We start from the raw sequence: 22376 nt of genomic DNA on the forward strand, positions 1-22376 counted from the left end.
GCCGTTTGTAGCACAGACATCGGTCTTATGCTTTAGAGTAACCGAATGGAGTGGTGGCGGGAGAAATGCCATGCCAACCAATCCCTTCTTAAAAAAATAGAATATAATGTAGTTTTTGAGTAGTATTAGTAAAGTGGCATGATTATCTCATTTTACACCGTTATGAATTGTGAGGGTGCAGTCTTTCAAGAATATATATTTATCTAAATGTTGTATTTTCCTTGTCGTTATCTAATTTTTTTTTCTTTATTAATTGTAATTTTATTAAACATATCCAGTGTATTGCAACTTGCCTATAAAAATCAATATAGCACACCAAATTAATAGAAAGCTTAATGTAAACTTACCGATTTATTTAATAAATACTTTTTTAAATTCACTGATTCAGTATCATTCATTTAAATACTATCTCGGGTAATGAATTATCTTTATCGTAACTAAAGCCAGTAAAGCCAGTATTAACTGGCTTGTTCAGTTTTATTACATTTTAGGTAAAGTGGTAAGATTCATCGTTCGAGTTTGCTATTAATTTGGTACGTCTATGGTATTTTCTACTGGTAATAATTAATACTATATAAGAGTTAAAGAAGAGGCTAGCCGAACGTCCTGGATGATATTATCATCACATTCGTATTATTTATGAAGATAATACAAAAAACTAATCTTAAATATAAATTTTGGGATTTCAATATTTAATGAATTAAATAACTTTTTTTCATCGGTACATAACAATACATTACATAATCACATCAGGAATGTGTATAATTGATTAATTGATTAAATATAGATGTAATTCAAGTTCATATTATTCAAACTTTAAATACTCCTACATAAAATAACGGTAAGGTAAATATACACGAAAATCATCATCATATGGTGTTGTGTCTGTTGGCAGGTCCCTGGCACCACTGTTGTCTCCATCTATTTCTGTTCCATGCTTTTCTTTCCGTCTAATCATAACCTTCACTACCCTTATCTCATTTATTAACTTCAGCCTCTTCCTTCCTCTTATTTTTTCTGCTTCAACGGATCCTTCGAGAACTGTATTTATTATAAATTTTCCCCTAATTATATATCCCATCCAGTTTTCCTCCTCAAAGGGAGGAAAGGAAACTGGATCGAGCAAGTGGCCAATATTGTTCTTTCTTCATTTATTCTTGTTAATACTTCTACGTTACTTATTCTGCCCACCATTTTATCTTCACCATCCTCCTCCAGACCAACATCTCAAAAGTCTTGATCTTTTTTTCCTTTTTCTCCAGTGTCCATGTTTCACTGCCGTACAAAAGTATACTCCAAACATAGCATTTTACCAATTTCTTTGTCAGGTTCAAATCCATGTTGCTGCAAAATACGTTTCTCTTTCTAAAAAAAGGCTTCCTTTGTCATTGCAATTCTAGTCACTACTCAACTCTAGTTACTAAATAACAGATACCTGTATGTTTTTACACTTACAATTTTTCCTTCTGTTGTTACAACACCCATATTTTCCCTCTCAGTCATCTTCATAAATTTGGTTTTCGTCACATTTATTTTCATCCCGTATTTCTTCATGGCTACTTCCAATCCTTTTATCAATCCTTGTAATGTCTGAGTGTCTTTAGATACAGTCAGCAGATCGTCAACAAATCTGACACAATTTATATTTCTTCCACGTATGCTTACTTTTTTTTGGCCATCCAATACTCCTTTCAATATTTCCTCGTCGTAAAGGGTGGTGAACAGTGTTGGTGATAAGCAGCAGCATTGTCTCACTCCTCTGCCTGATTCTAACCAATTTGTGAGATTCTCATCTATTTTCACAGTTGATTTTTGCTTCATGTACAAATTTTATGATCATTCTCCTACTCTTTCAATCAACTCTCTTTTCTTTCAGAATCTCAGATAATTTTTCCCACTGTACTCTGTCGAATGCCAGTTCCATACACATAAAACCCGAGTTCAATCCTCTTTCTCTTTCAAAACATCTTTCTCCAAACATTCTGATCAGTACTACAACTTCTCTTCTGCCTTTTTCTCTTCTGAATCCAAACTGTTTTTCCCCAACATTCTCCTCCATTTTTACTTCCTTGTACGAAGTAAAGCAAGTATTGTGATCGCGAAAAATTTCGGTTTCCAGATTTCAACGGAAATATCAATTTGACCATCCCTGAATCCATTCTAGTTTCGGCGTGACGTCTGTTCGTACATATGTATCTCTTATAATTCAAAAACGACCAGCAGTAGGATGTTGAAATTTCGGATTTAGGACTGTCGTAACATCTGGTTGTGCACCTTCCCTTCTGACTGCAATCGACAGAACTAAAAGTGTCCAAAAGAGACCAAAATCCTAAAAAATTTGGATTTTAGACTTTTTCTTCATTGTAGTAATAAGTCCTCATTGAGAGCTTTTCAACGATATAATCATAAGTTGGACTTATTTTCATTGGTTCCAGAGTTATAGCCAAATAAAACTTTAATTAATGAAATATTTGGATCTTCGGGGAAGGCATATGGGTTTGAATCCGACTTTATCTCCTTTTTTTTTTATTTAAATATATTGATTTATTAATAATTATTAACCCGTGATTCTAAAAAAAAATTACATTAAATAATAATTTAATAATAATAATTTAAAAAAAATATGAAAAAATATCAGAAGTTATTAATGAGATAAAATTTCATGTACTTTTCATTTTTTTTTAAATGTGTATATGTAATTTAAGATTAATTTAATGTTAATTTTACAAGGAGTATCCACATCAAAATTTTTACGTTTTTATCTGGGAGAGTATATTAAATCACAAAATACACTACTGTGGTCGAAAACGTCTGTTTTTCTTTTTTTAACCTCCGGGACCACCATTAGGTATTATTACTTCAGAGGATGAGATGAATGACAATTTTTGTATCGTGTGAAAATGCCATGCCTGACTGGGATTCGAACCCGGGATGTCGCCAGTTAACCCCAATGAATTACACGAAAAATCTTTACTCTAAAATTGGAGTCTGAGTCGGCGTGAGTAGAAAGCAGGGCCATTGTAGGTCCAATCTTTTTTGAAAATACAATTAATATTATCGTTATTGTATTTTTTTTGTGTGTGAGGGCGAAAAACGCCTGGGCATTATCATCGCTCAGAATTTTATTAATAAAAGGGTAAATAATAAAACTCATAAGGTGTAAAATTAATATTGATCATACGATAAAAATTTATTAAAACAAGAGTCAAGAAGGTAAAATAAAACTCAAAACTAATACCGCAGACGAAGTCTTTATAAAAGTTAAAATAATCGAATAAATAAACTATATAAAACTTACCTAATTCCGATGGGTTGTGCAAAAGGCTCCATACTTGGATAATAAAATTAAAGACATAGAACCAAAAAATCAAAATTGAAAGTAAAGGTTAAAATTTATTAACAACTCTTCTAGCATAAAAATATATATGATAATATTAAAATTTTTGCATTAACCTAGTACTATGCAAAAACAGAAATATCCGATCCAAAATTTCGTTAATATTATATAAGATCTCGCGGATGTTTCTGGATAGATTAAACTTACGACGCAACGCCGCATAACATATGCAGCCCACGAGAATGTGGTGCACAGTCATGCGGCAGTTGCATTGTGTGCATAGGGGTGCGATTCCTCCCGACATTAGGTGCTCGTGTGTGACCCTCGTATGTCCTATCCGTAACCGGCAGAGTACCACTTCCTCACGACGAGTTTTTCTGCAAGAGGAGCCCTATGGCAACACTGAATCTTTAATCCGCCGGAATTTATTATCGACGGTATTCGCCCAGTCACTTTGCCACCTTGCTCTGAGTGATTGTTTTACACGATTGCTAAAATCAAAGGTAGTAATTCGGGTGGTGAAAAGAGATTGAATACATGCTTCTTTGGTAGCATCTGCTTGTTCGTTACCTGGAATCCCTACGTGGCTAGGGACCCAGCAAAAATTTACTTCTCTGTTGCGATTACCTAATTCAGCGATTGCATCGTAAATTTCAATGACGACCGGATATTTGAAATAAAAGTTTTCTAACGCCTTGAGAGCACTACACGAGTCACTGCAAATAACAATGTTTCTATATTTAGGGTTAACGGTATTTAGAGCCTTATTTATAGCGAGTAGTTCAGCGGTGAACACACTAGTAATACCGGGTAGGCCAAACATATAAGTTCTTCCATTGACAACAAAAGCACAACCAACGTTATCATCTTGTTTCGACCCATCAGTGTATATCACCACGTCTGGGTTCGTCTTGGTGAGAATATACTGAAACATTTGCCGGAAAACAGTAGGCGGTGTTGATTGTTTATCGTATTTTGTAAGGTCAAATGTAAAATTCACACGGTTTATTCTCCACGGAGGATATGAGCACGGACATGATGGAAAGAACGACGGAGTGTCTACATTTATATGCTGCAGCAGACGTCGGGTACGGACACCCACAGGCGCAGTACAGCGTGGACGGTCCTCATACTTTCTTAAATTAGGATTCCTAAGAACTGGGTCAAAAGCCGGATGATTTGGTTGTCCTTTGAGACGGGCAAAAGATAACAAAAGCTGGTCTCGTTTAACCCAAAGTGATGGCTCGCCACAGTCTACAAGTAAGCTTGCGATAGGACTTGATCTAAACGCACCTGTGGCAAGCCGAAGAAAAGCATGATGTACACCGTCCAGCATTTTAAGCACGGTTTGACAAGCTGAAGAGTAGGCGACACAACCATAATCTAAACGGGAACGAACAAGGGAATAGTAAAAACGTAACATACATGACCGATCGGCTCTCCAGTTGGTGTTACTAAGAACCCGCATCATATCTAAAAGTTTGGAAAATTTTGTCCTCAATTCCTTTATATGTTTGACTCAAGTAAGACGGCTATCAAAAAAAAACCTAGAAACTTGACGTAAGGAGAGACAGCAATAAGCTCTCTGTTCAGAAAAACCCGCGGAATAGAAGGGTTCCGTAGCCGAGAAAAGACTACACATGTCGTTTGTCGGGTGAAAATGTGAAACCAGTAGTTTTTGACCAAGCTTCAAGGCGAAATATAGTGTTCTGTATCAGTCGCTCCGCAGTGGGTGTTGAGCGTCTCGCAACGTAAACAACAAAATCGTCAACGAATAGAGAACATGAGACAGGAGCCTGTACAAAATTGGTAATGCCGTTTATGGCCTACCCGGTGTTACGAGTGTGTTCACCGCGGAACTACTCGCTGTGGATAGGGCTCTAAGTATCGTTGGCCCTAAATATAGGAACATTCTTATTTGCAGTGACTCGTACAGTGCTCTTCAGGCGTTGGAAAACCTTTATTCTGGACATCCTGTCGTCGTTGGCATTTATGATAAAATCGCTGAGTTAGAAAAACGAAACAAGGGGGTAGGTTTTTGCTGGATCCCTAGCCACGTTGGGATTCTTGGTAATGAGAGAGCAGATTCTGCTGCGAAAGATGCGTGTATTCAGCCTCCTTTCACCACCCGAGTTACTACCTTTGATTTTATTAATCATATAAAACAATCACTGCGAGTAAGGTGGCAAAGTGGCTAGACGGCTGCCGTCGATAGTAAACTTCGACGGATTAAAGACTCAGTGTTGCCGTGAGGCTCCTCTTGCAGGAACTCTCGTCGTGAGGAAGTGGTCCTCTGCCGGTTACGGTTGGGGCATACCAAGATCACACACGAATATCTAATGTCAGGAGGAGACTCACCCCTGTACACACGATGCGACTGCCGCATGACTGTGCACCACATTCTCGTGGACTGCGTATGTTATGCGGCGTTGCGTCGTCAATTTAATATACCCAGCAGCATTCGTGATGTCTTGGGCAATGATGGCAGGGTTTTGGAACGAATGTTTCTCTTTTTGCATAGTACTGGGTTACTGCAAAGGATTTAATATACTTATGTATGTTTTTCTGTAAGGAGAGTTTTTAATAATTTTAACCTTTATTTTCGATTTGATTTTTTAGCCCTATCTGTTTAATTTTACTATCCGGGGTGGGATTTTTGCACAACTACCCATCAGAGTTAGGTAAGTTTTTATACTTTCTTTATTCTATTATTTAATCTTTAATATTTTATCAACTTTGTCAGTGATGATAGTTTTGGGTTTTATTTTGCCTTCTTCGCTTGTTTTAGTAAATTTTTATTATATGATTAATATTATGTTTACACCTTGTATAGCTTATTATTTTGGAGTTATATTACCCTTTTAATAATAACTACCGGGTGATGATAACGCCCAAGCGTTTTTCGCTCACAAAAAACAAAAAAAAGAAGATTTTCCAAGATGATACTGTCTGAAAATGAATCGTCTACACGTACACGAAACGATCGGTGATTTAAGAATCCTCGGATAAAAGCAAGTATATTGCCCTTGATTCCCCATCTCTTGAGGGTGTTATGAATACCACGTCGCCAGGCTGTGCCGTACGCCTTTTTTATATCGATGAAGATAGCAACGAGGTATTGGCGGTTCAGGAAGGCGTTTTGTATGGCTGTTTCCATCGACACTAAATGGTCAATGGAAGATCGTCCTTGTCGGAAACCACACTGTTCCGAAGAAAGAAAGCCATGGTTCTCCAAGTACATGCAAGCCTGCGGTTTACCATTCTCTCCATTATTTTACACAAAACGCTTGTTAAAGAAATAGGACGGTAGCTTGAGGGATTGGTTTTGTCTTTACCAGGCTTTAGTAGTGGTATAATAAATGCTTCTGACCAGCCGGGCGGAAAGACTTGTTCGGAGAATAAACCATTGTAAATATTCAAAAGATGTTGTAGTGCTGAGTTAGGAAGGTGTGAAAGCATACAAAGGCGAACGTTGTCCGTTCCAGGGGAAGTGTCACGTTAGTTCTTAAGTGCGTGCAACAATTCTTTAAATAAGAATGGAGTGTTCAATTCACCAACCGAATCACTAATGTTTAACGCCAATATTTCTATCCGTGCCTTGTACCTCTGAAATTCGTTACTATATGATGAAGTGAGAGACACCGAGCGGAACGATTTTGCTAAAGAATTTGCTACAGCCGAAGATGATGAAAGGAGTTCTCCTTCATCAATGAGACCGAGAATAGATTGCCTTGGCGATCTGAAAATTGCATGGATTTTTTTCACACAGTAGACCTGGCAGTAGTACGTAAGATGGTGTTCACATATTTCGTCCATGAATTCCTCTTAGCGTTCAAGAAGACCCGACGGCATACCGCTCTAGCCCTGCGATACAAATTTAGATACTCAGTTGTAGGTCTATTATTAAATTTGCATAGTGCTTGCCGTCGATTCTTAATAGCACATTTGCAAGCATCATTCCACCATGGAACGGAAGGACGTTTAGGATTACCCGATGTTTGTGGAATATATCTGGCAGTTTCAAGTATCATGGATGTAAAAGAGGAACATTGCTCAAGGATGCTCAAACCGTCGTCGTACTGTGATTGGAAGGTTTTATGATATCCATCCCAATCTGTCCTTTCAACAATCTACCTCCGTGGCCTTCTCTTAATCTCACGGTCCACACCGAAACCAATAATAATTGGTTTGTGGTCACTGCCGTGAAACTCATCACAAACAGACCAATCAAGATGAGGGAGTAAATTCGGGAGCATATGGAGAGATCGATGTTAGACATAGTACCAGATGATAAAGACATGAATGTATGAGATCCGTTATTCAGCAAACAAAGGTCTAAGCCTTGTCTCATACTGTGTACTATATTTCCTCGAGTGGAGCAGAAGGTCGAGCTCCAGGAAACATGGTGGGCATTGAAGTTTCCTACTATTAACGATGGAGATGGTATTTGTGTGAGGAGATTTAAGATATCTAGAACAGTGAACTCAGTGTTAGGTGAGAGATATAGATTGCAGATATGTAACTTGAAAGGGTTAGAGATCTTTACTGCAACAGCAGGAACGAGAGTGGTCAGTTGAATCCTTGTAGCCGATATCTCATCCTTCATGAAAATAGCCACTCCACCACTCCCTATACCGTCTACTATACAGTCGTATCTCTCACAGAAGTATCCTTTGAGTGCTAATGGGTCATGTTGTAGAAGATGAGTTTCCTGGAAACACATGATTGTCGGATCGTGTTAGTGTGCCAGTACTCCAATATCTTCAATGCGGGATCGAAGACCTCTAACATTCCACTGAATAATGTTCATAAGGAAAAAATAAAAACAAATAAAAAAAATAAGAAGAAAAAAAAATTATTAAAAAAAAAACAATTAAATATACTTAGGAAACCATATACAATTTAGTTGTACGTGATCCGATTTTTCTTTTTCGTGTTCTTTAATTTAGATAACTCCGACGCCTTTGGGTCGGGAGGTTCTTCAACCATATCCTCCAGTATATAGGGTGATGGTGGAGGAGACTTATTTGAATGGGATGTCGCTATTGACATCCCAGAGGGGGTGGTTATGTGGGTTCCCTTTGTGGGGAGCTTGTTAGTTGGCTTACTGCCAGTTGCGGTAGTCTCTGCCCGTACTGGTAGTACTTTGGGAGTAGGAACTTTCGTATGGACCACATAGTTGGATTCATTTACTGCGACGTAGGACTTTTTATTCATCTTTGTCAGCTCTGAAATAGTGGCAGTAAGCGAAGTAACTTAATTAGAAAGCATCTGAACGAGTTTCTTTAGTTCATTGCAGGATCCACACTGTGGATTATGAACAGTTGAAGGAGTTTGCTTTGACGTAGCGATGGCGAAAGACACATCTGGTTTTACGAGGTTCCGTGAGTTAACTATCTTTCTATATTTCTTGCGTGCAGCCAGGGAAGACAGTTTCTGCTCAGTACAGATCTTGAGAATTGCCTTTTCTTCCTTAAAGGTTGGGCAATCTCGGGAGCGGGCTGTATGTGAACCACTGCAGTTCGCACATTTTTCACTTTCCTCGCAGTTAGTGTCATTGTGACCTTCGGTAGCACATCGAGCACAGATCTCCATCCTCGAGCAAGATGTTGTAGTGTAACCGTACCTTTGGCATCTGAAACACCACCGCGGGTTGGGTATGAATGGGCGTACCCAAACGGAGAGGTAACCCACTTTAATCTTCTCTGGTGAAACAGGAAGACTGAACGTCAGTATAAGAGACTGTGTCGGTTCTTCTGTTCCGTTCTGCCGTTTCATCATACGTTTTACTTCTACAACACCAAGAGTACGAAGTTCATCAGCAATTTCCCGTAAATCCATTTCCTTCTGGAAATGGATTTTCCACGGGCCTAGCCTCTGAAGCTTTTCTTCCCACTACACACTTAGCTGCAGAATACTTTACACTATGCACGTATACTACACCAAGAACACTACAAGAATTACAACATATACATTTACTCAACTACACAACAACATCCAACACTATTTTCTCTTTCATTTACACTCGGTGGTGCTGCGACATCTTACGAAACGCAACCGTAACCTAAAGTGGGAACTATCGTGCGGATGGGTGAATGGCTCTACGTGGTGAGTCTCGAACGATGTCCTTTGGGCACCGGAGCAAATCCAGTTGTATTTAGCTCTAGCTCCAGTACGCGTGCGCTCTGCTGAAGTGGTCTATTATATCGCCGGTTCTCGTGGGACCAAAATTTCAGTTCCTACTACAAATTCTATGATGGTTGGTGGTCCATCTGAAAAACCACCAATTTAATTCTAGTGAAAAGGCCTCGGTCAGCTTCGTCTGACGAGGATAATTTTGCTACAGCGGATGAAGATGGTGTCAGGAGAAAAAATGTTCGCTTTATTGTTATTAGACATAATCAGAAGGTGGCTCCCTTCAAAGGGTGTCACCTTTCCTGATTAACAAATGCGTCACAGGATGTATTGGTTCTCCGAAGAACATCAGAAAATTACGCGATGGGACAATTCTGGTGGAAACATATAACGATGAGCAGAGTCACTCCCTATTACGTCTGACCAATATGGGCGGCATGTAAGTACGACATATCACAAGACCCTAAATACCAGCCCAGGAGTAATTTTTTTGTCGTGATCGTTATTGTGCTGTATTAACAAAGTTCATTAGTCATTTAAGAGAAGTGAAAATCAATCACGATTGTTTTCAACAAGATGGCTCCACAGTCCACATAGGTAACAGGTCGATGTCGTTTTTACAAAATGTCTTTGATGAAATAATCGTTTCGAGGGGTTTCTGGCCTGCGCGATCACCCGATCTGAATCCGCACATTATTTTCTATGGAGAACATCGAAACAAGCAGTGTATCGCAACAGACCACGCACGATTAACAAACTAAAACTCGCAATAACGGCGTAAGTACGATACATTCAGTACGTCAGCCGGTTAAAGTTTATGAAAACAGACTGAAACGTGTGAAGTATCGTATTAACTTGGAGGTTATTTTCGACACCTATTATGAACTATTCCATTTATTGTAATACAAAATAATGTTTAAGAAAGTTTCGTCACTACACTTTCATAATTCCAGTGCACAGCAACTTTCCGAACGCGCTATATATACAAGTATTTATATATCGATTACCGTTCAAACTTCCCATCAAATATACGTTCCATCCATTGGCGGCTTGCGTATAGGCGTTTTAGAACTGCAGCATTCCCTATTACTAACTTGATATTATCAATAAAATTTAATATAATTAGTCCTTTTTTCTTTAATTCTTTCCTTATACTTGTACAATAAATAATCCTTAAGCTTAATGTCAGTAACCAACCCCCAGTTTATGAAAAACATGCAAAAATCTTTGTTTGAAACTGTGCGCTCCACAGTTCCAGCGGCATGGTGTTCGGCTGTTGTGCGCATGCGCACATACGAAGCTGCACGCGGGGCTGCGAGCGAGAGAGAGCGCTATCACTCACGCAGTACTGACCCTGGCGTGCTGGGGGAAGGTAGCTTTTTTTTACTCTGCGTGTATACGGAACGTTCCCTTTTTTAGTTTAGTAGGTGGAAGGAATATAAAAACGGTTTGTTTGTTTGTTTTTTCAGTAGCTATCAGAAGATGGCGGAAAGCAAGGGCTCTTTGATCGCCAAATCTGTCCATAAATACGCTGGAAGAGCAAAAGAGAATGTAATTAGTAAAAACTAGTTATGTATGTGTTTCTGTGTACATAAAAATTTTAATTAAGCACCGTTGAAGTATTGTGTTTTTAAGCGGACATTTTATTAAGTTATTATCTAATAATATTAAAAAATATTATCTGTATTGACATTTTATTATTTATTCGGTTAAACTAAAAACGGGTTTTAAGCACAATGTGCTTAAAAACCTTGTACCATATTCTTGAATGCGATAAAATGTATAATTAGATTATTATCTTGCTTCCAGCTATTCTATTTGATTCATTTTTTCGGTTCTTTTATTTTACAGAAAACTTTAACCATGGCCTTGAAAAGGCCCAGAAAAAATTTTCTGGAGCAGTACTTCCACTAATTTTAGTTACGAGCCGCCACTGGCTCCCTCTCACATTTAAAGTGATGCAGTTGTCTGCCATTTCTCGGTCGCTTAAAATATTGTTATTTCAATAATAATAGCCGTTTTTGAAATGGTGAAGGTCAATCAAGTACTCATGGTTCGACTGGTACTCGCCATTTCCGATTTTTCATAGAAAAATGAGATTCCTCTGCTTGTTTGGTCGTTGGGGGCTAATTTGATGGCTTTACGCGGAGATTGTTTGAAGACTAAACGAATTCTGTATTACGATTTTAATCCAATTGAGGTAAGGCTTTGAGTATGAAAAAAGCTATGTTTTCTGAAAACTCTTCTCGCGATTTAGTGAGCGTATTCGGTTTCGGTTTTTTTTTTAGTGATGCTGGTTCTCTGTGGGTGTTTTAAGACTCCAGTGAAGTCTGTAATTAAATTAGTTACGGAGAAGTTGCAGAAAAACTAAGTTTTTTGTTTGTTTATCAAATTTTTATAACATAAATTAAGTGTAACAATTTTTTAAACGGTTCGATAATTTATTATCGGTATTATGCATATTAAAAAATGGTAACTGAAGAATAATAAACTCCTTTGCGTTGAGTTAGATGAAAAACATTTTCCTTATCTGACTTACTGTAGTAGAAATGAATATTATTTTTTTTGAAATAAGTGGTTATTCTTTTAGCGAAGGTGGTTGACGCGATTCCGACAATGAGAAACCGTGTCACTTAATTGTGTAATCGATTGTTTTTACTTCCTTGTACGATGTAAAGTTAGTATTGTAATCGCGAAAAATTTCGGTTTTAAGATTTCAACGGAAATATCCATTTTGACTATCCCTTAATCCATTTTGACTAGTTTCGGCGTGACGTCTGCACGTACGTACGTATGTATCTTGCATAAGTCAAAACTGATTAGCCGTAGAATGTTGAAATTTTGTATTTAGGACTGTTGTATCATCTGGCTGTGTTCCTTTCCTTTTGATTGCAAACGGCTGGACCAAAAGTGTCCAGAAAAGCCCAAAATCCAAAAGATTTGGATTTTGGACTTTTTCTTAACTGCAGTAGTGACTGCAGTAACCTCATTAAGAACGTTTTAACGATATATCATAAGTGGTAAATATTTTTATTGGTTCCAGAGTTATAGCCAAATAAAATTTTTATCAATGAAATATTTAGATGTTACAAGAAGGCATATCGGTTCGAAACTGACTTCATATACATATATTTTTTTACCTTTGTTTTTTTAATTTAAATGTATTGATTTATTAATAATTATTCACTTCTGATTGTAAAAAATTGTTAACAATAAATAATAATTCAATAATAACAACACAAAAAAAAATATGAAAAAAGAAGTTATTAGAGAAATAAAATTTTATGTACTTTTCATTTTAATTCAAAAACTTTTACTATCAGAGGTTTATAATTATTAATAAATCAATATATTTAAAATTAAACAAAATTTAAAAAATATATGTATATGAAATCGAAATCGAACCGATGTGTGCGTGATTACGGATCCGATACGTTCTCAGTTACACCACTTACCTACTTGAGCGACGTGAAACAAAATTAATTTATAAACTAATGTAAAATGTTGAAAATTCACAAACTGTAGCAACAAGAGTTATAAATTCAGAATAAATATACAAAGACAAAAATCCTGCAACACCATACTCATTTTAAGCCCAGCAAAAGCGTGTTAAAAATGTAAACTAAAAATAACCTTTTTCAGTTTTGTTTTTATTTTCATTGAATTTAATAAAAAAATATATATACGTATATACAATGATGATGTAATATGATGTGCTTGAATAGGTAAAATTTACTTGGTTCTCCATTTCTTCTGTATAAATACATAATTTTTAATTTATTTATGCCTTTGTTTCAGTCTACTTGATAATAAATATCTCCATAAAATTTAGTAATCTTCTCCTGTTTCATTTTGTTGATTGTTACATCATAATAATTTAAAAAACATAGTATTTGATAGATATAAGACTTAGATTTATTTAAAGAGTAATAAAGGGACGTTTACTCTATCCTAATATTTCATGAATTAATAATTGTATAAATATTTTATGTTAATAAAAACTAATATTTCAGCAATCGTGTAACTGTCCGCTTTTATTAAAGAATTTGAAGATCGTATCACTTTCAAATGAAATAAGTTTAAATGGAGTGCAGCAAAAATGTGTATATGTAATTTAATAGGCGTACAAGGAAGTCATATGATGTCCACATCAGACTTTTTTAATTCGTTAACTGCTATCATATGATAAGTTATAATAACTTTTATCATATAATGAAAACTGGTGTACAAAATGTTTTTTTTATCGTATGATAACTAATCTGAAGAGGTTTTAACAGTAGTTAAAAATTAAAATATTTGAATTTTCATTAGATCTAATTTATTAGTGAGCTTAGCCGTGTGTCAGTAAATATTGAATTTCAGTTTTGAAATACACAATGGTTCTTTTTCTTTTTCATAATTTTAATTTTTTTGGTAAGTTGTAAATTTTTTTCTGTTTATTCTGAATTCTCTTCTGAAAGATTAGATGTATATTTTTTTCGTGACGATTTATTTTCCCATGAAAAATTCTGGAAGGAGTGCGTACGTAGTATTTATTAAATTCGTGTGTTGGAGTGTATTTTGATCGATATCAACGGACTTCACTGAAAATAAAACTTGAAACTTGCTAAAATATTTATATACATGGGTAATGCGTACATGCGTATGTATGTGTGTGTAGCAGTAATGCCATTAAATTTTGAACTAAATTAGACACGGGGGTGGAGTACATATAATGGTATACCAACATTTTAAATATTTGACGTTTTGGGGGGGGCATCGTACTATATGAGTTGTTTACAATCGATTAAAGTTTTTGTTATATATTTCCAAAACGAATAACTAAAGATTCATGAAACTAGGAGAAAATATTCGTCTTTATAATTTCTAATACGTTCTAAATTTTGTCCCCGATCCGAGAAAACCGTTACTCAAAGTAGTTATAATTAAAATTAAACTTAATATTTGTAAACCGATCTAACTATTTAAGCACAGATTACGCTATAGTATTTCTGCCCATGAGATCTTATCTTAATCGTACTTAAGTTTTAGACCCGTTTTCATACGACGGGTAAACGGTACCCGATTTCACTTCTAACATCATTAAACAAGTTTATATTTAATTAAAATATTTCCTTATAACAAATTTTATCATATAGCAAGATGTTAAGTTTTGCTCGAGATAAACACGCTATACACGGGTGTGGGGGCTCTCAATATCTGTATGTAATTTCTACCGTTAAAAATGTTGTAAAATTACTACTTATTAAATTTAAAGATCTGCAGTTTTTAAAAACTGCGAATAGCCGGACCTAATTTGTCTGAAAGACCGATCTAATAATATGACGTACAATTTACCCGATGATAAATGTAGAAGACCAGAGAGTTCGGTATCGATCCCGATTTTAAAAGGTATATTATCTATACTAAAATCTCTCTAAAAAGAGATTTACCTACAATCAACTGGTGGTTTTAGCCATATAAAGGCTGTTTTATAGGAAAAGGTGTTTTTATGATATATTCGTAGGTGTAGATGATCCATTAGTATTATGTACGCTGATGGCATATTGATTTTCGCCGACTGTCCTTCAGATTCGAGAGAGTACTTGGTTTATTCGCCTAATATTATAATATATTCGTTCAATCAACAATAACGTAAGAAAATCTAAGTTATCGTTTTCATAAAGGAAAAATTTCAAGAAAATTGTTTTCATTTAATTACGATGAGGAATAATGGAAGTCTGCAATAACTATAAATATCTGATCGATCTTTAAGCAACAGAACCGTTTGGATATTTTTGCGGTAAAATACTAAATAAAACAAAACGTACGTGGAAAGTAGCTTCATCTGAAAAACACACATCCTGCGGGGTAGTTGTTATCAATCCTTCGCAAAATCCCGGTCGCAAAGGCAGCATGACGAGGGCCGTCACTTCGCTGTAGATGTTGCAATATCTGAACTTTATTCGCTTGCAACCTTAGTTTCTTCTGTAAAGTTTTGCGCACTGTTGACCGGGCAATCCCTAGTTCACGAGACGGTTAAATTTTGAAGGGCTATGTAGAAATGCTTGCCGCACAACCTTAACCTTCTCTTCACTAACGGATGGCCGCCCTCTTCACGGAAGGTCGACTACACTTCCATTTTCCTTAAAGTTTGCGTACCACGCAACAATACTCTTGCTATCAGGTGCTGGTCGTCCGTATTCCCTTTAAAAATTTTGCTGCACAGTAATCGGTGATTTCGACTTGTGATACCGCAACACACATTGCGCTTTCTCCTGGATTGACGCCATTTCATAAAAAATTGATCACAGTGCTCTCTACTCTGCCTCTCCCTGCAACAAGCCAATATTAAAAAAAATATGATTATTTTTTTTTCAACGAAACCGCACAGCTGTATCTGTAATAGTTTTTTAGTAATACATTTTTGTAATCATAGACAGACTTTATACATTCTCTGTATTTCAGAAGGCGTAGTCAGGTAAATACAGTAATTCCGGAAGATTTTTTTAAAGGTAGAAACTATGAAAAATTGTAAAGTAACGAGGAGAAAAATATTTTTAAAAAGATAATCCCACCGACTATATAATGCCAATCAGTTCGGTTTTCCTTTCTCTATATTAACAATTAAAATATCGAGATCTAAATGTATTTTTCAAAGTAAATTATACTTCTACTATCGACAAACAAGAAAGTTAAACTTTTAAAATAATTCTTTACATATATAGATAATAAATAAGAAACTTAATAGAATTACAGTTTAGCCCAAGTCCTCTTTCTCTTGGGTCTGAGGGGTGGTTGACTTGAAACCCAAGGCTCCTTTGGTTAAATAACCCAAGTCCTCTTCCCTCTTCATAACAACAACTCTTCCCTCTTCCCGCTAATAACAAAGAATGCTAGTCTAACCTCCCGTAACACAAGAAAATGAAATAATTCTTACATTAATAAATGTTTCTGTTTTCATTAAAAACTAAGAAAACATATGATCCGGACTCCTTAACCCGGCTCTTCTTAATATTAAAAAATTAAATCTACAACAGTCAACCGTTTGTTGTATTTTTCTGTAAAGTGTACATTATCAGCGAGGGAACAAACAAATTATTGGTGATTTGAAAGTTCAACTTTCCTTGCTCCCATACTCTCTTTTTAAATCAAAAATCTAATGTGGACACCACATGACTTCCTTGTACGCCTATTAAATTACATATATATATTTTTTTTTTGTTTTAAATGAAAAGTACATGAAATTTTATTTTACTAATAACTTCTGATCTTTTTCATATTTTCTTTTTATTATTATTATTATTGAATTATAATTTATTGTAAACGTTTTTACGATCAGAGGTTAATAATTATTAATATATTTAAATGTTAAAAAAATAAGTTAAAAAAAAGGAAATGAAGTCGGATTCGAAACGATGTGCCTCCCCTTGTAAGATCCAAATATTTCATTAATTAAAATTTTATTTGGCTATAACTGGAACCGATGAAAGTAAGTACCACTTATGATATATCGTTGAAAAGGACTCAATGAGGGTTTATTACTGCAGTTAAGAAAAAATCCAAAATCCAGACTTTTTGGATTTTGGGCTTTTTTGGACATTTTGGTCAAATCGATAATCAAAAGGGCAAGTGTCCAACACCTCCAACCTAAATCCTATGATCCAATCTAATCCTGATGATGCAGACCTAAATACAACATTTCAATATCCTACGGCTAATCGTTTTTGAGTTATGCGACAGGCATACGTACGTACAGACTTTACGCCGAAACTAGTCAAAATGGATATTGCAGTTGAAATCTAAAAACCGAAATTTTTCGCGATCACAATACTTCCATTACTTCGTATAAGGAAGAAAAAATCGTCGTAAAATAGCAATATACGGAGTATTCTGGGTCGTATTCGCTGAACTTCAGGGACTGAATCAGGACACCAAACTGAGCAAAAAGCTCATATTGATGTAAGTCCTATTTTGTTTTCCTTCTGGACGCCATTTTGTGGTTTTCAACAAAAAAAATTATTTCTCAGGACCGGGTAAACCTACTTTAATTAAATTTGACAAATCTAAGACTAGTATCTTTTTCTACAATATAAAAAATATTGAAAACGTCACCTTCAAAAGTTTCAAAATTCCGGCCACGTTAATTTTATAATCTTCAATATTTATAATTATTTGTTTGACAAAATTTTTACTTATTACAAAATATATTAATAATTTTATTTTCAACAAACTAACACCTCATTTGTAAAAATCCATTGACAAACAATCGAGTTATTGCAGACAATTAACCCCTTTTGTTTTTCTGCTTAGCGTCGGGAACTACAGTAAGGTATTACTTCAGAGGATGATACGTATGAATGTAAATGTAGTCTTGTACAGTCTCAGGTCGACCATTCCTAACCCACCGGATTGGTCTAGTGGTGAACGCGTCTTTCCAAATCAGCTGATTTGGAAGTCGAGAGTTCCAGCTTTCAAGTCCTAGAAAAGCCATTTATTTCTACACGGATTTGAATACTAGATCGTGGATACCGGTGTTCTTTGGTAGTTGGATTTTCAATTAACCACACATCTTAGGAATGGTCGAACAGAGAATGTACAAGACTACAGTGATACATATCATCCTCTGAAGTATTATATGAACGGTAGTTACAGAAAAAAGAAAGAAAAAAGTCGACCATTCCTGAGATGTGTAGTTAACTGAAGCCCAACCACCAAAGGACACCGATATCTACGATCTAATAAATCAAATATAAACGAGATTTTTGTTCCTGAGCGTCTACGGTTGGGAGGACTGGGCCTGCACTTCTAGCATGCTTGGAAGGGGTCATTAGGAGTGGGGAGAACCGGCCATTCCAAACTCCCAACCAATTCGTCAGTAACGCTCACGATTTCGGAGCAATAGGTGCACTCCTCCGCTGCTCAACGCATAATTATAAAATTTATTGCTGGTGAAGGAATTCAAGCTACGATAAAAAACCTTCTTTCTCGCTTGGAAGAATGTATTTCTAAAGCAGAAAACTATGTAAAAAATAAATTTACCTTTTATTTTTCAATAAATATTTTTTTTTTGTTTAAATAAAATCCCGTTTACATTCGATTTACCCTCGTATTCAAATCCGTATAAAAGTAACTGAACTGCCTTTACTAGGAATTGAACATTAGAACTCTCGATTTCGAAAAACAGCTGATTTGCGATGATGAGTCACTACTAGACCAGCCCAATGGGCTAGATAAATCCGGCAGTATGCTTGCGCATTTTAATGTAAGCTGATAATTTTTTGCCTGTTTTAATTTCCTCCACTAAATATAATACAAATTATTAATAATAAATAATAACAATAAATTAATAAAAATTATACTAAGTGTGATAATTTTTATTAATTTACTATTATTATTTAATAATATGTTAAAATACGGATCTTAACTTGATCCCATCGAATTTCAGGTCGTCTCGTCCAATATTTTTGCAACGGTGAGCCTTTGAAAAACAGATTTACTATCTTTATGGATATAAAGATAGCGCGACAGATCTATGTACAGATTTATACAGAACTTGGGGGATAGTGCGCCTGTAGTTCGTTTTTAAGGGCAACGAGAGCCCAAGTGCTCTTCAACCTCATGAATTTGCACCAATATTTGTTTCGGTTCCGCCTGGCAACTGATGAGCTATGCGTCTGCGGAGTGGTTCAGTTGAACGAACACATGATTTTCGACTGCCCAGCACTTGGTGGAGGAGGGGAGGGCAGAACTCAGGCCACCCAGAAACTTAGAGGTCAAGGGAAAAATTAACCACTCATAAGCGGCGAGTCAATGTGACGAGAGCCGCATTGTCGGACCGTGTGGGAGTTTCTTGATGCAGTTGCATTGTTCACCGTGAATCAGTAGTTTATTAAGTGGAAAGACTCTTACCGCACTGCTGTAGGAGTGTGTTTTCGAGAAATGGCAGGCCATCAGTCAATAGCTCCAAGAGCTGTAAATGGTGGACAGGTACTTCGTGGCTTTTAGTGACCTAGGCGTGGCAGCGAATTGCTGTCTTTGACGAAATAAATTTTATTTTATGACAGTCATATATTATAGTGTAGACGGGATGCGCCTACCCAATTTAATTTAATATATGACAAATGAACGGCTGGAAACAAACGTGCGTGTTGTATTGTACTATACTCATACCGTTCACGCTATTAGGGTATTAGTTTCAGGAGCTAGTTAGGAGACCGTCGCATAAACTGTTCGACGTTCAGTAGCTAGGTCTAATGCTTTAGGGTGGTGGCGGAAGTAATGCCAGCAAACCAAGGTGTAGCTGGTGGGAGATTTTTGCAAAGGTGATATTACGTAAATGTTGTTATTAACTAGGCCCCCTAATGGTAATATTTATTTAATTCTATTTGTTTATAATAATAAAATCTAATATTAAAGTTGCCGTTTTATTGATTTTGTTTCAGGAATTGCTGTGATTTTCTTACTGATCTGGAAGATAAAAGGTTACCATTTACCAAATTGTCAAGCGACCGGAAAACCTGAACAAAACATCGTCAAACTTCCAGACCCGGAAAACATTAAAAGATACTTTGTTTGCGAAAATAATATTTTAGTCTCTAAAATGTGTGAAAATTATGGTATATTTGATGAGAATAAATCTGAGTGTGTAAATTTAGACCCTACTATAGATAATAATTATAACAATAGACAAATACAAATTAGGAAATTCTTATCAGTATATGAAGCAAATGATGATTACAAATGTTCACCTGGCGGAGTGTTTGATGACGTATATCCAGATGACTGTCAAAAGTATTATCACTGCGATGCAGGAAAGTTATCGGTTAAGAAATGTTCTTACTTTAAAAAGTTTGATCCTTTAAAGTTAGAATGTCGTTGGTCTTTCTTAGTAGATTGTAAGGCGAAACCAAGTACAACGACGACGACAACAACAACAACAACAACCAGCACAACGACTACTACAACCACAACTACAGAAAAACCAAAAACAACAACCACTTCAACGACTACTACAACCACAACTACAGAACGACCTACTGAAACGGATACTTCAACAGATACCGAATCTACAGAAGAAACAATCTCAGAAGAGCCTGTAACATTACCAATTAATATGTAAAATAAATTTATTAAAGAATTGAAAACAGGAATAGATGTAATAAATAGATATTAGCCAAATATTTGAATACTACATCAGTTACATGCTACAAAACATTTCTTTTTAAATAATAAAATTGTAATGATTATCTTCACAAATTAAATAAAATGTGGTGAAAGTTTTAATCGTATTTATTTATTTGCTATTAGATAGTGTCCAAAAAAGTGTTATCTGCCTATTCATTTGCGGACTCTACGTAAAAAGGTTAATTACAATGGAAAACTTCTTATCCTGTCCGCCACTTTTTTTTTTTTTAAATAAAAAATTATAAATTCAATTCCAGGAATCATTATAATGTTCGGTACAAAAAACTACACAAACTTATTAATAAATCACGGAGTTCGTTAGAACTTCGCCGGTAAGAGTCTGCATAACCCACCGGGTTGGTCTAGTGGTGAACGTGTCTTCCCAAATCAGCTGATTTGGAAGTCGAGAATTCCAGCGTTCAAGTCCTAGTAAAGTCAGTTATTTTTACACGGATTTGAATACTAGATCGTGGATACCGGTGTTATTTGGTGGTTGGGTTTCAATTAACCACACATCTCAGGAATGGTCGAACTGAGACTGTACAAGACTACAATTCATTTGCATTCATACATATAATCCTCATTCATCCTTTGAAGTATTATCTGAAAGGTAATTACCGGAGGCTAAACAGGAAAAAGAATGGTAAGAGTCTGCAGACGGCAAAGTCAACGAACTACGTTTACAGTTCTAAACATAACCTAACCTAAAATTGAAACGAAAATAAAAAAAAAAGAATAAGCGTAAAACATTATATTTCAGTTCAATTAGATTTGTAATAAAGAATACTTTCAAAAAATACATTAAATTTGGTTAGACAACTTTTTTTCCATTTGATGAACCGCGGGACGATGTCATTTTTTTCATTTTTTTAATATGACTCCACGAATGGCGGCGCTAGATAACAGTACTTGATAGTACTAGATAACGTACAAAAACTTGATAATGTACTTGAAAATAAAATTTAAAAGAAAATATACTACAGCTTTTTTTAATAGTAAATGCTCTTATATAAATGAAAGTACTGAAGATGAAATAATTTTTTTAATTCTCATCACTTCATTAAAAAAAATAAAAGTATTAGTTTACAAAAGGTTATACTTATTTTATAAAAAAAGGAAAAAATAAAACAGAAATAAATTCGATTGGTAAAATCGAATTTAACGATAAAAATTGAGGGTTGCTTACAAAGTAATAAGTGCAATATTACATCACGGATCTTCGAATCGTGAAGGTCATTATACTATTTTTATTAAAAAAGGAAAAATGTGGTGTGAAGTGAATGGTATGATTATCAACAAAAAAAAAAAAAATGGCTGTGAAATTCAACGAATGTATGTTTGTTTGTTTGTTTTAGAAAGGTAATAAATTTAACAATAAATCCATAAGATAATTTGTAATACATAAAAAAAAATAAAAGAATAATCTAACAAAGCGCAGTTATATAAAAAAAAATACAATGAAATTGAAAAACCGCACGGTAAGAGTCTCGCAGATATCGCTTCTTTCATTTTTGTTTTAAAAAACAAAAATTTCTGTAATATAAATAAAACTATTTTTAACTAAACGATACTGATATCAAAAAAGGTAAGACACTACATTTCTGTTATCAAAATCTGTTATTAATTTAGAATTTTCTTTAAAAAAAATACATGTTAAATAAATGTAATAGACAATAGATATACAATAATACATAATAAACAATGTTTAAGCGTTCCATATAATAAGATAAATTTGTTA

General features: G+C 35.2%; 2 protein-coding genes across 2 annotated transcripts; one reads left to right on the forward strand and one right to left on the reverse strand.

The window, feature by feature from the left end:
* Nucleotides 1–1413: 1413 nt before the first annotated feature.
* On the reverse strand, nucleotides 1414–1821 carry LOC142317666 (uncharacterized). The gene has a single exon (XM_075354220.1). The coding sequence runs from the start codon at nucleotides 1819–1821 to the stop codon at nucleotides 1414–1416; it is 408 nt and encodes a 135-aa protein (XP_075210335.1).
* Nucleotides 1822–13727: 11906 nt separating this feature from the next.
* LOC142323024 (uncharacterized) lies at nucleotides 13728–20737 on the forward strand. The gene is made up of 2 exons (XM_075362124.1): nucleotides 13728–13885; nucleotides 19897–20737. Exons 1-2 carry the CDS (start codon nucleotides 13849–13851, stop codon nucleotides 20571–20573), a joined length of 714 nt encoding a protein of 237 aa, XP_075218239.1. The 5' UTR covers nucleotides 13728–13848; the 3' UTR covers nucleotides 20574–20737.
* The last annotated feature ends 1639 nt before the right edge of the window (nucleotides 20738–22376 follow it).

Source organism: Lycorma delicatula, chromosome 1 (assembly GCF_047948215.1).
Source record: "Lycorma delicatula isolate Av1 chromosome 1, ASM4794821v1, whole genome shotgun sequence".
In the NCBI taxonomy this organism is placed as follows: domain Eukaryota; kingdom Metazoa; phylum Arthropoda; class Insecta; order Hemiptera; family Fulgoridae; genus Lycorma; species Lycorma delicatula.

Coding starts and splice junctions, on each gene's coding strand:
- LOC142317666 (XM_075354220.1), bottom strand. CDS start 1,821: ATGAAGCAAAAATCAACTGTGAAAATAGATGAGAATCTCACAAATTGG.
- LOC142323024 (XM_075362124.1), top strand. CDS start 13,849: ATGGTTCTTTTTCTTTTTCATAATTTTAATTTTTTTG. Junction 13,886..19,896: donor TCATAATTTTAATTTTTTTG/GTAAGTTGTAAA, acceptor ATTTTGTTTCAG/GAATTGCTGTGATTTTCTTA.